Consider the following 16,672-nt stretch of genomic DNA (forward strand, 5'->3'; position numbering starts at 1 on the left):
GTATCTGTGAGTCTGTTTTCACTTTGTTTTGTTTTGTTTTTTGGATTCCACATATGAGTGAGATCATACAGCATTTGCCTTTCTCTTTCTGACTTATTTGACTTACCAAAATACCCTCTAGATCCCTCCATGTTGTCACACATGGCAAGATTTCATTTTCTTTTATGACTGAGTAATATTCCATTGTGTGTGTGTATATATATATATATATATATATATATATATATATATATATATATATACACACACACACCACCTTTTCTTTATCCGTTCATCTGTTGATGGACACTTAGGTTGCGTTCATATCTTGACTATTGCAAATAATGCTGCAGTGGACATAGGGTGCATATATACTTTTGAATTAGTGTTTTTGTTTTCTTTGGGTAAATAGAAGTGAAATTGCTGGATATGGCAATTCTGTTTTTAATTTTTTGAGGAATCTCCATACTGTTTCCCATAGTGTCTTCATCAGTTTACAATCCCACTAACAGGAGGCTGTGCCTTCTTTCTTAATTTATTACTTCCTCTCAAATGTCTAACAGTGTCTGACACCTAGTAGGTGCTCGGTAAATGTTTGTGGAATGAATATACGAACGTCATGCCCACACGAATATCAGAATGATGAGGAAAAGGCAGGGATGTAAAGGAGTTGAGCAGAATGTGATCAAATTAGTATCTTAGACAATAGAAGAAAGTCTGCCCAGCCACCTTTGGCTACCAAAGGTGAAGAGCAAGATTTTTCAAATTGACAAGATGTAGCTAAATGACATAAACAGGAAAAAAAACGTTTAAAGCATAGGCTTTGAACAAATAATGATTAAGACGCAGCATGAGTCCAGTGGTTGTGTCTGTAACAGCACCCACATGTCTGTATAAATAGGTAAACAGACAAGAACTGACACAGTAATCACAAGATATTCCCGTAACGCCTTATTTCAGGGTTTTTGATGAATTTGGAATCGTGAAGCACATACCCTGGAGTGTTTGAAGAATACTTGGAGAAAGGCAATCTCAATGAGCATAGTAAACAGTAACAGCCAGTTGTTACCATCAATCAAGTGGGCCGTGTTGTCAAGAGTCTCAGATTTGAAAAGACCAGTCATGGTGTCGGCCACGTCTAAATAAGAAAGCACGGTCTACTCTTTCATTCCCAAGCGTACTGTCACTAGTAGCCTGGAGTCCTCCGGTTAGTCCTGGGCTAGGTCCTCCACCGCTGACAGGACAGTGGAGCTGAGAGGCAGGCTGGTGCCAGGTGCGCATCTCGGGGTGGAAATGATCTCCGTTTTATATTCCAACATCGGTTAGCTTTGTGCCTCTCTTCTTCTATCTTTATCCCCTTTCCCTGCACCGAACCCTGGATGATTAAAATTGACTGTGCGACGTAGCTGCATTGAAATTCAGGATTAGGGTTACGATAGGGGATTCATTAATTTAAAAAGATTGATTAAAAAAGCACTGTTCCTTGGCCTTTGTCCAATGTTTTAAGAGCCTAGGGAGTTTAAAAGAGAATATAGACACTGTAAGTAGTTAAGATGAAAAGAAATGTAAAAGAAAGTTGTGTACCATAATAAATATTTATCACTAAGAATATTTTAAAACACTTTTTTCACTTTTTGCTGATCTGTTTGCTTAACTCAACATATGTAAATTATTATCATTTAAACATGTAATCAATGTAAAGATATTTTACATTCTCTTTTTTTTTGTACTAAGTCTTTAAAATATGGTGTGTGGTATTTTACACTTAGAGTACATTTTTAATCCACACTAGCACATTTTAGGTGCTCAATAGCCACATGTTGCCAATGGCTAGTGTATTGAACAACAAAGTTTTAGAAAAGTTTTCTTGACACCCTTGTCAAGGTCACCAATGTCTAGGTTTTCTCTGGGTATCCCTGTTTCATCAGTTGTTCCACTGTAATTCTTCCGTAACTCCCTCTTTTTTTTTTTCCTCAAAGAAAGTAAATTTATCATTCGGACAGTAAATTATGTGGTCAGCCTGACAGTCACCTCCATGTTGTCAAGTCCAGTGGTCACTCCAGGGTGCTCATCATACTCTGCTTTGTGTCACCCTCGAACCGGTACCTCACTGGTCATTCCTCCTCAATCTTTTTTGGTGACTTTGGGGCCTTACCTTCATTTGGTGGCGTGTTCCAGGGCTCAGCGCATCAGGGCTTGGTCCTGGGTCCTTTTCTCTACACATTCTTCCTACAAGAGATAAAATATCTGTTTTTAAAAGAAAGAGAAACCTTATCAAGAAATTCCTTCCACTTGAAACATATATAGGATTTCTCAATTGGGAGATGAAAACAACCAGAGAAAGTGATTAGTGGCACCCAGTGCAATGCAGAACAAAATTCTTAGATTTGCTGAATGCACTGATCCCAGAGGAGATTAGATGGATCTGATTACCTAGGTGAGTGTCCTCTGCCCTCATCAATCTGGGAATCCCCCTGAAGCTGCATCTTTAGTATAAGAGGATAGAATTTCCACATGGATGAGAGTCAGTTGTTGGTCAGGGTGGTAGGAATGGCTGCATAGCTCTGCTAGATTCTCCAAAGCAGCTCCTGAAGAGTGTTTGAATATTTGGTCAAGTACTTGGTGTGGCTTACTAGTCTGTCACCCAGCTGTGCATGTCCTTGGGTCTGAGAACCACAGACAACATGGAGAAATCTTTGCCCACCAGATCAGTAGCAGAGCCAAGGCAAAGCTCGGCATGGCTGTCTTAGAATTTCCCCTAAGAGATGGATTTGTTTTTGTTGTAAGTTAAATCCAGGAACTCCAGCATCATTCTTTTCATTCATATGTTACTCTTAATTTTGGAAGCACTCTTATTTCATAAACTCACTGCCCAATTATGTTTGAGGGAAATGAGATTTATATGTGGTAATATCATAGTATTTCTTTGACCACAGGAAAGCACAAGTGTGGATACAGAGGGCCAGCCTGCACCTAAAAGGAGCCTGTAACTTTCCTTACCTTTATTGTGTCCTAGGGATCCTGCTTCCACTTCCCCGTTTAATTCACATCAACTCAGTTGTGAAGAGCCAGTGCTCCTGAATGCTCAGGGAGAATATGCTTAACGATTATTAACTACGGAGGCCCTGTTGCCGAATTGCTCCCTCCCAAGCGTAACCTTTTAAATGGCGAGAGCCTCCCTGAAAGCCGTAACCAGCATTTCCTTAATGAAAAGCCAGTGTTTCAGTAAAGGACTGCTGCATTTCTGCAGCTACTGATCTATTCAGCCCAAAACACTGAATCTGAACTATTTGAGTGATTAAGACTTTTAATTAAACCATGCTGTCTCTGGGCATTTACACTTCAGGCCTGTCTTCCCTCTGCCTTTCAGCGGAGCACTATCTTAGCAGTAGCAACTACATGGACTGCATTTCCTCGCTGACGGGAAGCAACGGCTGTAACCTGAACAGCTCTTTCAAAGGCTCTGACCTCCCTGAGCTCTTCAGCAAACTGGGCCTGGGCAAATACACGGACGTCTTCCAGCAACAAGAGGTCGGTGGTTATTTACTTATCTTCCCAGGCATCTCTGTTTCGGTTGTGTGTATGATGACTTCTAGAATGAAATCACTCATTTACCTATGACTGTGCTTTCACTGAGCATTTATTCAAGTCTCATAGCTTATTTTTGCTGCCAAGAAAATTGTCGCCATCTTATTTCTTACTTAGTGCTATTGGTAAACATAGGATCGCAGAAATACAGGAAACTGTGTTTGCCAAAACACCTTCACCAGTTTTAGCTAAAAGACCTAATGAGTGTCTTGATTTATAGGAACTTTTGATTCACAAATTCCCTAAGGTCAGCAACAACTCTCTATTTAATCAGATTTTACTCTTTCATCTGTTCTTATCTTTATTTGTGGCACTTAAAAGTAAATAACAACGTCTGAAATAAATAACTATGGTTGTTTGTGACACCATCCTAATCATGTTACTGAAGTTCTCACAGAAGATAATGCGCTTTTTATACATGTTAACTTATTCATTAATTTACTGTTTGGGTTTTGCCTGAACTGAGGCAGAACTAAGATGTCTTCTGAAACATCCCTACCGTGGATTTTGGCCAGACTGATCAGCCGTGGCTGTGACGCACTGGCATAAAGAAAAGAGCCCCTAAGTGTGGTTCTTTCTAATTGTGTTGTCATATTACCAGGGCACAGCTAACTCAAGGCAACAGAAAGTTAGAATAGTTCTCTAAATGTACCTGTTTTTCAAATCCTGACATGGTCCAAGTTTCATGCTAGTTGGCTTCATTTCATGTTAGATTACATGCCAGTAATTCCCTGGCATGCATCAGTCAGTAAATAATCTAAGATTTTTATTAGGCACTTTATATCATAAATCTAATGTATTGCCCATAACTTAAGTTTAATTGCTGAACTTTTTTTGTTCTTTAACACCAAGAAAAATGTTGTCATGTGTATTTTGGACTTTAGGACAATGATTTTGTTTTCTTTTCCCTAAACCTAAATTAGTGTTCATTTAACCAAGGATTTTCTAAGTTGAATAACACGTTCATCATCAGTGCATTAAAGAACTGCATTTATTTATTTAGTCTTCCTGGTTAGATGCAGGTGGCTGATTGAGAAGCTCAGGGCAGAGGTATTTTAACTTGCTCATGCACAGAAGGTTTTAGAAGTAAGTGACTAGATGTTATTCAGTGATATTCTGGGTTTGTTTTAAATCTCTATTTCCTATTTGAAGAAGCACAGAAATTTATTATGGGTACTTCTTATCTAGTTCCTTCAAAAAGGAAGAAAACATGATAATATAAAGTCAGACTGGCTTCATCTAATATTAACTGGAGCAGGGGTCAGTGAACTGTGGCCTGCAGACCTGCTGCCTAATTTTGTAAATAAAGTTTTATTGGAACACAGCCACACTAACTCAATTACCTCATATTGCCTGTGGTTGCTTTCAAGCTAAACCAGCAGAGTTGAGTAGTTGCAACAGAGACAGTACGTGCACTAACCCTAAAATAGTTATTCTCTGGCCCTTTAAAAAGAGTTTGAGGATCCCTGAAATAGTCTCCATTGGACAGAATTTCTAAAAAACATATCTCTAGATTTGTGATAAATGGTAAATGAAAAGGTTTTTCAAGATCTGGGTGTAATCTTCAAAATCAAAACAGAAAATTTCAAATTAATTTCTATATAATTTGAATAAAAAGTATATTTTACTGTTTTCAGGTGTGTTGAAATTTGGTACTATTCCCTTTATGTAGGATATTTTCTCATATACAGATATGACTTAACAAGAATCCCCCATTAAGTAACCTTGTGAAATTTAATATATTGTAACCAGGATGAAGATTTATTTAGCAACTTTCACAGATGATATGTCTGTATACATTATTACTAACTATAGCTGCCAACTATTTTACCGCTTTGGTGAGCACATTGCATTATATCTAAGATCATATTTAAGGCCCAAAACAACCCTGTGAGGTATAGGATTGTCTACTCTCAGTGCCCACAACTAGTAATGGCAGAGTCAGAACCTGAACCCAAGTCTCTCTGGCTTCAGAGCCCATTGCCTTTCTGTTCCTCCACACAGCCTTCACAAGGAACGGTGGGATTCTTGGGCTACTTCCTTCCACACATTGTTGCCAGGAAGTACATTTATACTGTTGCTAGAAATACTTCATGTATGCCACTTTCAGAGATAGTCTGCTGGGTTAAGCGAAGTGAGTCATGGGTCTGAGGTAGACTGTGAATTCTGCTATCATTTTTATGTAGAATACAATGGAAGATACCCTTTATGGTATTATTCAGTCTCTTTTTATGGAGATAACCAAGTCAGAATCTAAAACTAAGAATTATTTTCTCTCTTCTGGACAAGTATGTATTCTTCCTTTCGTCAGATCACAAAACTGCAATTTCTGTTTCCCTTTTTGCCCTGGCTGCCAGGATGCTAAGACCTTAGGATGCCTAAGTTTATATCTCAATTGCAGTAAATCATTGGCTTAGATTGTCTTCTGCTAGAATCATCACTTTCATTTTACCACCTTTATTACTTAACTCTTGTCCCTTAGGTTTGTATTGTCCCCACCATTCTTTTTTGAAAGTAGACAGAGCGTAGTTAATAAATAAAATAAGTGTAGCAATGAGTTGAATTTACGCTGAAGAAGAAAAATACTTAATATATTGATTATAGATTACTTGTTCACCCACAGATCGATCTTCAGACATTCCTCACTCTCACAGACCAGGATCTGAAGGAGCTGGGAATTACAACTTTCGGTGCCAGGAGGAAAATGCTGCTTGCAATCTCAGGTGAATATAAATGTTCTTATTCATATTTTAAAGTCTGAAGAACCTCTGCCATTGGTCTCCAGCCAATGGGGCTGGTTCTGCCCATCAGCCCCTTGCTTACTACCTGGCAGCTTTGTGGTTGTGGGTTCACTAACAGTGTGACAGATGCCAAGAACATGCCCACTCCTTTGTCAAGGCATTGCCTGAAAACCTGCCTTGACAGTGTCTTTCCTTAAAACAGATCTCTTTGGAAAGATCTAACCAAAACTGCCCTTTGCAGAACATGGGGATGAGGGAGCAGTTTAATTCTCCATTTTGCGGTTGTGTTAAGCAATGATCATTGCGTTCGTGAATAACTATTCTGGACTGGCTGTCATGCTTTAAATGCATGTGTTCCTGTATAGCAGCTGAGATCATTGCACCAGAGAAAAAGAGAATTGGTACTTCTTGTCTTAATGCTTTTTAACTTTACCCCAAGTTTTAATAGAATTTGTGAGTCACAGAAGAGGGTAGTATCGTAAAAGTAGTCACAGAATGAAGGAAAGTCTGAAGGCCTGTCTCCCAGACCACCGCCTTTGTGCATCTTTTGCATGTTCTGTGTATAAGAAAATGCTCTATACGTATTTACTAGGTACCTGCCACGTGGAAGGAATGGGCAGATGATGAATTGGCAAATACATAACAATGTACCTCAAAAAGGTTTTTAGAGAAATATGAGGAAGGAATCTGGGGGACAAAAAAATGAGGTTACTTTTTGAAGTCTTTCTGATGAAGTTCATGAATGTCAGTTTTATATGTGTGCCAGTCTCTCAAAAAGACAGAGCCAAACGTCAGGCGTGGTGAGAAAATGACGTTGCTTTTCAAAACACTGAATTTGTAGGCTATGCTTTTATGAGGTCAGCAGCGGCATCCAACTGGTGAAAGCCCTTTCTAAACAGCATTCGCTAATCGAACCATCAAACTAAAAAGCCTCAGTGGTTTTCCGTTTTCTTTCAGCAGCAGATTGCTCTTCCATTATTTTACAGCAGCTGATCAACCCCGCCCACCTCCCCACAGGAAATCGTATATATCTGAAGCAGATATAAGCAGAGTAGCCTTGAAATAGGTGTAGAAATTCAGCCGTTGAGCGGCCCGTTAGGCCTGTCCGTGGATAGAGTCCTGCACACGTCAGTTTGAGAACTCTTCCTCCGCCCTATATACCCAAGCGGCTGCATTGATGGTGCTCCACAGGGCAGCCATGGTTTCCTGTTCACTCATCAGATCAGCTTGGTTATAGTGCAAAGAACACTATATTCACATAAGGAGATCTGAGATTTGCCCCTCCAAGTCATGTACCCTTGGGTGAGTTTCCAAACCTCTTTTGGTTGTGGTTTCTTAACTGTGAAGGTGGATTGGAGTAGATGATTGTGTAAGGTCACCTTCCATTTCTAAAATCTGTCCTTCCATGTGGTATATCATCAGGCACAGTGAAAATAACCTATATTTTTAATGATATGTATTATTATTGTTCTTTCTCTTTTTTTACTATCTGTGGCAATAGGATAGTTTCCAACTTCTTTACCCTAAAGCTCAGCCTCAGAGGGTTACTTCTGGACCCAAATTAACTTTATATATTTTTACATTATTTTATTAATTTGAAAATGGAATTGACATACTACTTGAAATTTTATTAACTCAATCACCATGCCTATGCTGTTAAAATATGTCTATGGGGCCGCACATTTATACCACAGAAGTGTATGTTTCAGAACTCCATAATCTTTCACTAGAGATTTGTGGAATATCCGTGACAGTATAATGAAAATTAAGTCTTTTCTTTGTGTACCAACCCAATTCCAAACTCTCTAAAGCTTCCAGCAACAAGCAAATACTCTAAATATTTTCATAGATTCCAAGTGGATCTTCAGTACTTTTACTCTGGGATACATTGGTGATATATTCTAGGTGGGTTTTGGGGAGTAGAGTGCAAAAACAGGAGGGGTTTTGAGTCCTCGTTTAAAAAAATGTTGTCTCTAATCATCATCTTCAATGTGTTCTATTGAGGTCATGTCCTACTTCTACAGACTGCCTCTCTCAGTGAGGTTCACAGGTCCTCTTGCTTTTAAAGGGAATTAGAGACTTTGAATAAGATGCCTTATGAATGCTCTGTACAGTGGGAAGTATTTGATTATTTAAGGATGATTTTGCCTTACTTTGTTGAAGTGCATTTGTTTGAACTTGGTAAATCATTTTCTCTGCAAGGAATGAGTTTTTATTGAGAAACCCTTCATCAAAAAGCTTCTTTTTCCAATTCAATTCCTCTGATAACAAAGACATTCATTTAAAGTCTCAGAATACTTCATTTCCAGATAGAGGCAGGATATCAGGTCAGCCTTGACTTAGGTCTGTCTTGTGGTTACATAGTTTGGTTAGATACAGAGTTTGCTCAAACTACTTTTTAAAATTTTGTAGATTTTTAACTTAAAATCGGAGTTGTTCTTTCAGTATAAGGTTTTGGTTTGCTTTTAATCTTGGGCCAGAAGACATTTATTTTAATGTTATAGGAGGAGATGAGATTTATCTCTAATAGGAATGAATCAGAGAAAAAATTTCATCTTTTTTTCAAATCCACGATTTTTTGAAAATTCATGGATTTCTCTCTGAGTATTTTAGTGATTGGTTAACTAAATGTACAGGGACTCAGTGAAAGGAAGTTTAGCATCCTGTTGACAGGCTTTCCGCCACAGCCTCAGGTAGATCTAACATTTCCCGACCTATTCTTTTAGTTTGTGACTCTGTTCAGATCCGCAACAAGATCCTGAGAGCTGCCAGGATTGTGTGAACCTTGGAATTTCAAAGAAAAAGGTTGGTATTTTCTCAAACTATCCCTTAGGCTTACTGAAAAAAATCAGAAGAGGGAGTTTGCTTTCTAATTTAAAAAACAACAACAAAAACTAAAGTCTCTTCAGTAGGACTTGATCCTTGATAATCTTAAAGATTTTTCTCTGTGCTTCACACTTGGAATATCTCTATATATGTACTCTTAGAAATTACATCTTTAGGGAGTGGCTGAATTTCTTCATGATCATTTGTCCTCTCAAAAATCTAGCTGATGTGACTTTTCAGAATGAAGTTTTCAATGTCTGTTAAAAATTTTTGTCTTCAGTGGCCCGATTGTTTTCATGTGCTCATGGAGAATGGTGTTTGACTTACTCCTTTCTTTTCCTTCTCTATAGTGTGGGAATGTCCTCCTGATTCATGGGTTATTTCCCCATGAGAAAACGGAGGCCAAAGAAAGTCTCCTCATTTGAAGGTGATAAAACTTTCCCAGGCTGTGTTTAAGGGGATTCATTTATTCTCAACTCGCCTATAAGTTTGCCTTTAAATATATTCAATTCTGTCTTGATCTCTGAATTTTACGTGTTTGTTTTTTAAACAAGATACACGTGATAGGAATGTCACTGCTACTGCGTTTCTGCAGGAACTTGAAACAATAGCCATCTATACGCATGCCTGCATGTGTCTTTTGCTTGTAATATCTTCCTTGCTTCTTCAGAGTTTCTAAGCTTTATCTATTTAAAAAGTATATTTGATATCCATATAAAATATGAAGGAAAGCTCTGTTATCTACATACCTGAAACTACCAATTTCTCATATTTGTATTCCTGATACCTCGGTTGATCTCCGCCCAATGGATGGACCACTGAAGCCCATAGCATAGACCTTTGCATCAGGCAGGCAGGGTTTCAGCTCTGTCACTTAACAGGCATGTGGGCAAGTTACTTCGTCTATTTTTAAAACTCAGCTTCCTTATCTATAAAATGGAGGATGGTAATATTATCTACCCCTTAAGGAGGACTTAAATAGGACACAACGAATGTAAAATGCTTGTCGTATAATAGGCTCTAATAAATTACTGTTGGTTCTCTTCTCCCCTAAGACTTAAATGTGAACAGAAAAGAGGTGTCTTCACTCATGCGTCACCCCTATAGGGCAGACAGTTAAATTTTGGAAAGCAGTGGGGTGAAATGTTAAGGGTATTGATCCCTCTTCTAGCACTTGGGAGACAAGAGCACGTCTGGCCATATGGCTGTCCCTGGCCACCTACGACCCACTGCAACCGCCTGAGCCTCTGTTCTCATCCTCAGCATTACTGTAGCAGGCCGCAGCTTGCTGTGTAATCTCAGAGCTCAGAATGGGGTTGTGTGTGTGTATGGTTGAAAAAGTACTGAGTTCCATGCAGATAATTAAAGGTGCTGAATCACCACCCTCCCAGAGAAAAAGACAACAGCTTTAAACACATCAGCTATATATTCCGTCTACTTGAGATTGAATAAGTTTGAAGATACAGTTGACCCTTGAACCACACAGGAGTTAACCCCCATGTAACTTATAGTCACCCTTCGTATCCATAGTTCCTCTGCATCTGCAGATTCCACCAACCGTGTAATACTGTACTATTTACTATTGAAAAATATCCATGTATAAGTAGACCCACTCAGTTCAAATCCGCGCTATTCAAAGGTCAACTATATTTGCATTTGGTGGCTATCAGAAACGCTGCTTTCTAGAGTCTGACAATTCTGTTTACTTGTATGAGTTCGTTAGTAATAATTACATCAGTTGACTTGAGAATTTGTGAATGTGTGTATGGAGGGGAGGATGGGGTATTGCAGAGTCATAAACAAGGTAGGCTGCTTCCATTTTTCACCTTTCTGGTTAATAATTTTTAGTTGGGAAAAGACAAACTAAACAACCAGTACTCTGGTTTGTTTCAAATGAAAATCGAGGATCTTAGTTTTTCCCTGAAAATCTGGATTCACGTATTGGTTGTTTTCAGTTGTATGAATTTCCGTAACTGTTGCTATGTTTACTAAGTCGGTTTTTTGTTCAAAGAAACCTCCTGCTGATGCGATATGTGTCTTCACAGACCCCTTTCTGACTCAAGGAGCGTAGGCATCACGAGTCGGTGGGGCCACAGGGCTGCAGATTTTTTTTTTTTAACATCTTTACTGGAGTATAATTGCTTTACAATGGTGTGTTCGTTTCTGCTGTATAACAAAGTGAATCAGCTATACATATACATATATCCCCGTATCTCCTCCCTCTTGCGTCTCCCTCCCAGCCGGGGCTGTGGATTAACAGATCAGTGTGCTTCTCCAGTATTCTTGTGTTTAGAAGTGGGATCCTCTTTTCATGTCGACTTAAATAATTTAATGATCACCGTGTTTGACATGGATGAGTTTAATGAGCTGTAATAATTTTCTGTATCACTGGTAATACATCCTCTCATATGCCTTTAACCAGCTTTGATGGTGCCTCTCCCTTTGCCTCTGAAATGACATTCGGGATCGGTGGAACTATTTTGTATGTTTAGACTTGAGAGTGTTCTGAGGATGACATATTCCCCAGATACTTTACGAACTGCAGTAAAAACGATTTGCTATCCTTGGTTCTCTCAGCTACAAATGGCTACCTTTCATATCAGACTTTCTAGCATTTCAAAAATGTCTTGATGGTCAACTTAAAGGTTTTCCTTTTGCTACCTACTTGACTTTCCCCCCAAAACCTACCACATCACCATTTTCTGAGCTGAGCCCTACTGCCATGTGCTGATTCTGTCTCTCTCTCTCCAGAACTAAATAAAAACCGAAGAAAGCTCTTTGAACCGCCAAATACACGCACCTCTTTCCTGGAAGGCGGAGCAAGTGGGAGGCTACCCCGTCAGTATCACTCAGACATTGCTAGTGTCAGTGGCCGCTGGTAGCGGTACCGTCCAGGCACACGCCCGCCAACTCTGTCAAGTTGGACGCAGGAGATCTGTGAACAGCCTTCACTGCACACCGTCCTCAGCACTCGGGTGTCTGGTATCAGGACCAAAGCATCTTATTCGCACCTGAACTTTGTGCCGAAAAGAGAGAAGATGACATTCTTATGTCATCCTACAGAATGCCACACGAGGATTACTTTTTTTTTCCTAACGGCAATTGGACAGAATTTGCAATATGAGGGTAGGGCTTTATTTCCTGTTTTTATTTACCTATATAATAACATATGCACTGATTTTTTTACTTAACAAGAAGGCTGAGTTGACATCTGGGATGCCAGAAAACACAGAAGTTATTTTGTTTGTTTGCTTATTTTGTTTTGGTATTTGGGGATTTTTTTAAAAAAATAATCAAAGTGGAATTTTCTGGTACTGCTTTAAAATAATTATTGAGGTCTTTCAGCACTTTACACTTTCTTACTTCTTGTCCTGTGGAAATTATCTCTCTTTCTCTCGTTTTTATGTCACCTGATGTATTGGTACAAATCAGACTCCGTTAAATTTTTATTTGACATAGTAGTACTGGATTATTAGTTTTTGTGCAGAATAGTCTGTGACTTCGGGAAATGTAAGTGACTCCACTTGGTTATGGACCAGTTCTGTTCATGTATGTCAGCATCCTAGAAACACTTAGCAATGAACCTAGTTCACTGTAACAGGTGCGAGCAAAGAAAGACCAAATGGACTTTGCAATATTAACCCTTTGCAGTCATCATATTTAGCTGCTGCCTTTATTGCTAAAATGTTTTTAATGGTTGTCTGAAGGCAAAGGGCTATTTTTAGTATACTGCCACTAAAGGACACTTATTTATATCAAACTTTTATTTTTAGATATTATAAGCATACCGTACATAACTGATTAAATTGATATCTACTAGAGATTTATGGTAGAGAATGGACGGCATTCAATAACTGGAGCCCTAGATTGTCACTTTATTTAAAAAAGATAACTAATCATCTGACAAGACAGCACTGTTGCCATGAGGAGGAGAAATACATTACTGTCCTTATGTACACATTAGCTGTGCTCCATATGGTCACAGGACTTCCCTAAAACCGTATCTGTCTGCTTGAAGTAGACTTGGGTTTGTTGAGAATGGAAAGGCTTTATTTAAGTCTCCAGGGTGACAGTTTACAAAGACAGCAGAGTTCTGAAGGAGGAAAAATAAAAGACTATTTTGTAAGTGGCTAAACTCGTTGTTACAATCTTGATACTGTGAAAGTCCAAGAAATCAGGCAACATTGTTTCCTAGGTCTTTTCAGACATCTTATTATGGATTTATGAAGGGTTTTCAATCCATGAAGACAATCACTAAGTGCCTCTCTTTCTTCAAAGCAATATTATTTCCAAGTGTATTAATTTGTTGGAAAACTTTCCCATAGGACATGTGGTGACTTACCTGTACTGTAATGACTTATTTATGTTCAGTATTCGAGACTTTCTACATGGACATAAACCACTGTCACGTGCTCTCCACAGAAGGCATTAGATTCATACACAACAATTGGGGACTTTCATACAAATGTGGGATCAGAAATACTTGTCTTATTTTTTCCATGGTTAAGTAAGTCTTATCATTAAAGTAAGAACAAGAATTGGAGAGAAATTTTGCACACTGAAAAATTTTCACTTATAAAAAAAATGAGTATTGGTTACCGTGAAGGCATAGATAATGGACCTGTCATAAAATTATCAATTATAACAGCACTAAGGAGATGCCTGTTCCCAAACAGAACTGTATGTGCTTAAGGATGTAGAACTAAATCGCTCCCTTCACAAGTACAATGGAATGATCCTGCATGTATGTCACATGTATGCAGGTCATCACATGGAGCTCCCTGCCTTATATGGCTATATGAACACATCATGCTACACATTCAGCAACAGAGTAAGAATTCCAGATCAGTTTCCTGTGCAACAACTCAGTGCTCTAAATTTTATCATTTCCTTAATAAGACCTCCTCCCCAAATAAAAAATAATCATTTGGAGTCTTTCCCCCCAGCTCTCTACCATGCATTTGCAACAGGAGGAAGATGGAATGATTTGCAGTATTGAGTTGATATAGGTTTTATGAACAGTGCTTTGATATTATGCCAAAGGGAAAACTGTCCCAATTAAACCAGATTAAATAGGGTGGCTAAAAAAATAAATAAAAAACACTGGAAATTACTTTTCTCACTTTCTCTTGATGCAATGAAGGGATTATGACACTACAGTATACGGTGTTGTCAGTGTTGTATGATGCACAAAATATTTGGATTATTTGAATAAATGTTTTTAATCAATCTGTGCCTTAATAGTGACCGGTTATCTGTAAATATAGAACAGATACAGATTGTATTTTTGTGTGGGTTTTTGTCCTTTTAGTGACTTTTTTTTAAAAAATGAGAGATGGAATTAAACATTGAAAATGGGAATTTTTTCTAAACTAATCAATTGTTATATGAAAAATAAATTTATATAACCCCTTTGTATTGCCCTTTCTAGATGAAATGTGTCTTTGTTTTCTAGCTTTTCAAAAAATATTTTCAGCAGAATTGAAAGACATTTCTGCAGTAGAATTATATATGCACTCCCTGTCCTGTTGTTTTGCATTGACAGTCCTCATTTTCAACCAGAAACTAAGGCACTTTATTTTAGCCAGAGAATCCAGGACCAGTAATCAATCATTGTTTCTGTGGCCACCCACAGGTACATAGAAAAAGAGTAAGATGATGGAACAGGTTTCATTCTTGTTCATTCTTTTTTTTAATAAAGACTCAAGTCTATGACTGCTTTGACGACCTCATCCATAAGCAAAGGAGCTCCTTACTAAAGTGATGCAGGGTTTCTTGACCCAGGTTCCCATTTCAGAGGCTGACTGTGCTATCACACCGAATGGTTACTGTGCCTTGCTCTGAGATTGTATCTGAACTTATTCTCAGATGGAATTGGCACTATACTATTAATCCTGAGATTTGTCTAAATCTCAAAGAAACCCTAGCCCTCTACCCATTATGCTCCCAGAGTTATCTCCACTTAAATTACCTGTGCTAGTGGTTCTTAAAAATTGTTTCTAGCAAATAGTTCTTTTGATGATAACTGAAATATTACTTGTGAACCCAATATTAAATTATTCATCCATTCACTCATTCATTCATTATGTAAATACTTAAATGAGGGCTAAGTACTAGGCCCTGTTCTAGGAACACCAGTAAATGAAACATAAACCCTTGTTCTCCCTAATCTTACATTCAAACTGGAGAAAGATGGAACTGATGAAGAGGGAATGAAGGATGGAATACCCTATGCTTCAACACAGGCCTCCTTGCATTTACAGCATGCCAAGGGAGCTCTTGAGTGCTGTCTAGAAACCCCGGTTTTTGACAAAATGGTTGAAAGTACCCATCTCATAGAAACAGGCCTGTGCTTTCAATGCAAAATATTATTCACAGCCTCCCTTTCTCCTTTTTCTAGGTTTCATAGATTTAATCACATTCTTGAAAGGAGTGTGTAAGCCAAAAGGGTTATGACACAGCTTTGTTGATGACCCATCACTTCCTAGATTTGACTCCCAGTGACTTTGCAGTATTCAGAAATGAGATTTACCTTGAAAGAACATGAGGTCGCTTCCCCTGAGGATACTCCAAGAAGGCAATCATAGAGAATGATGTCACCAAGATGGTGACAGGTCATTCCTGACTTCACTTCCCCTAACTAAAAGAAAAACCAGCAACTGTTCATGGATAAGACACCACTAGGGAGGGGCTTGCAACAACCAGCCCTTGAATCTTGGCAGTCTGAGTTCCTACCTGCAGTGCCCAAGTAGAAGTCCCAAGCAGCGGCTTTGCTTATCTGCAGAAACAAGACGGTAGCACAGTCTGACCAGGGAACTTAGAGGAGTGCAGGTCTGCCTGATTCAAGTCCTCAAATGAGGAGTTTTTCGGGCCCTGGAGCCTGGTCTGCCCACACTCAGGCAAGGGAGCTGAGCCATGGCCTCGCCCTCTGTGGATTGTGAGTCCCCACCCCGTCTGACAGGAAGGGCTGGCAGAGCACCTGGAAGCTGCTGCATCACCCAGTAACACGCAAGCTGAGAGGCAGGCAGCAGAGCTGACCTCCAGGGCAAAGCAAGCGGCCCTCTTTGGCCAGGGAACTTGGGGCATGGATTGGCTTGAGTCACCACCACAAACAAAGAGACTTATCATGGTCCTGGAGTTGCTTCTCCCACTGCACTGGGGAAGGGAAGTGAATTCATAGTTCCGTTCATAGCTCCTTCAGGCTTCCTGATTGGGGAGCCTAGCCAGAGCACACTCATAGCCGCTCCAATAGCTCCGCTTACAGTGTCACTTGAAATCCATGAACACAATCCATGGCTGTTCCCATCTGCAGAGCAAAACTGGTGGCCTTGCCTGACCAAGATACTCATTTTACACTCTTCCCTGATTCACGTCCCCAAACAACAAGCTGTGCAGCCCCTGGGTCCTGACCTGCAGTCCTGCAAGGCAAGGTAATACATAGCCCTACCTACTGCTGAGTAAAGAGGCCAGTCATGACCACTTAACAAGCATCACCAGAGAATCCAAGCAAATGTGGAGCACATCCTATAGCCTCCCTT

The 16,672-nt window shown here is 39.3% G+C and overlaps 1 protein-coding gene and 1 long non-coding RNA gene across 6 annotated transcripts in view; one reads left to right on the plus strand and one right to left on the minus strand.

Annotated features, from left to right (window-relative positions):
* BICC1 (BicC family RNA binding protein 1) overlaps positions 1–14,557 on the plus strand; it is a 305,324-nt gene extending 290,767 nt beyond the window's left edge. For 3 of the 4 annotated variants that reach the window (XM_057531574.1, XM_057531573.1, XM_057531576.1), the window contains 3 exons: positions 3,350–3,510; positions 6,191–6,290; positions 11,886–14,557. In XM_057531574.1, the coding sequence (XP_057387557.1) occupies positions 3,350–3,510; positions 6,191–6,290; positions 11,886–12,016 (392 nt within the window). In that variant the 3' untranslated portion in view covers positions 12,017–14,557. Of the gene's footprint in view, positions 1–3,349; positions 3,511–6,190; positions 6,291–9,034; positions 9,114–11,885 lie in introns of all 4 variants that reach the window. The other variant, XM_057531575.1, reaches the window with a different exon arrangement.
* LOC130705078 (uncharacterized) overlaps positions 1–16,672 on the minus strand; it is a 415,252-nt gene that overhangs the window by 333 nt on the left and 398,247 nt on the right. The window contains exons 4-5 of one of the 2 annotated variants that reach the window (XR_009005740.1): positions 2,135–2,208; positions 1,192–1,489 (exon numbers count right to left, since the gene is read on the minus strand). This is a non-coding gene — a long non-coding RNA (uncharacterized LOC130705078). Of the gene's footprint in view, positions 1–1,191; positions 1,490–2,134; positions 2,209–16,672 lie in introns of those variants that run through there. The other variant, XR_009005739.1, reaches the window with a different exon arrangement.

The sequence above is a fragment of the Balaenoptera acutorostrata genome, chromosome 16 (assembly GCF_949987535.1).
Source record: "Balaenoptera acutorostrata chromosome 16, mBalAcu1.1, whole genome shotgun sequence".
Lineage (NCBI taxonomy): Eukaryota > Metazoa > Chordata > Mammalia > Artiodactyla > Balaenopteridae > Balaenoptera > Balaenoptera acutorostrata.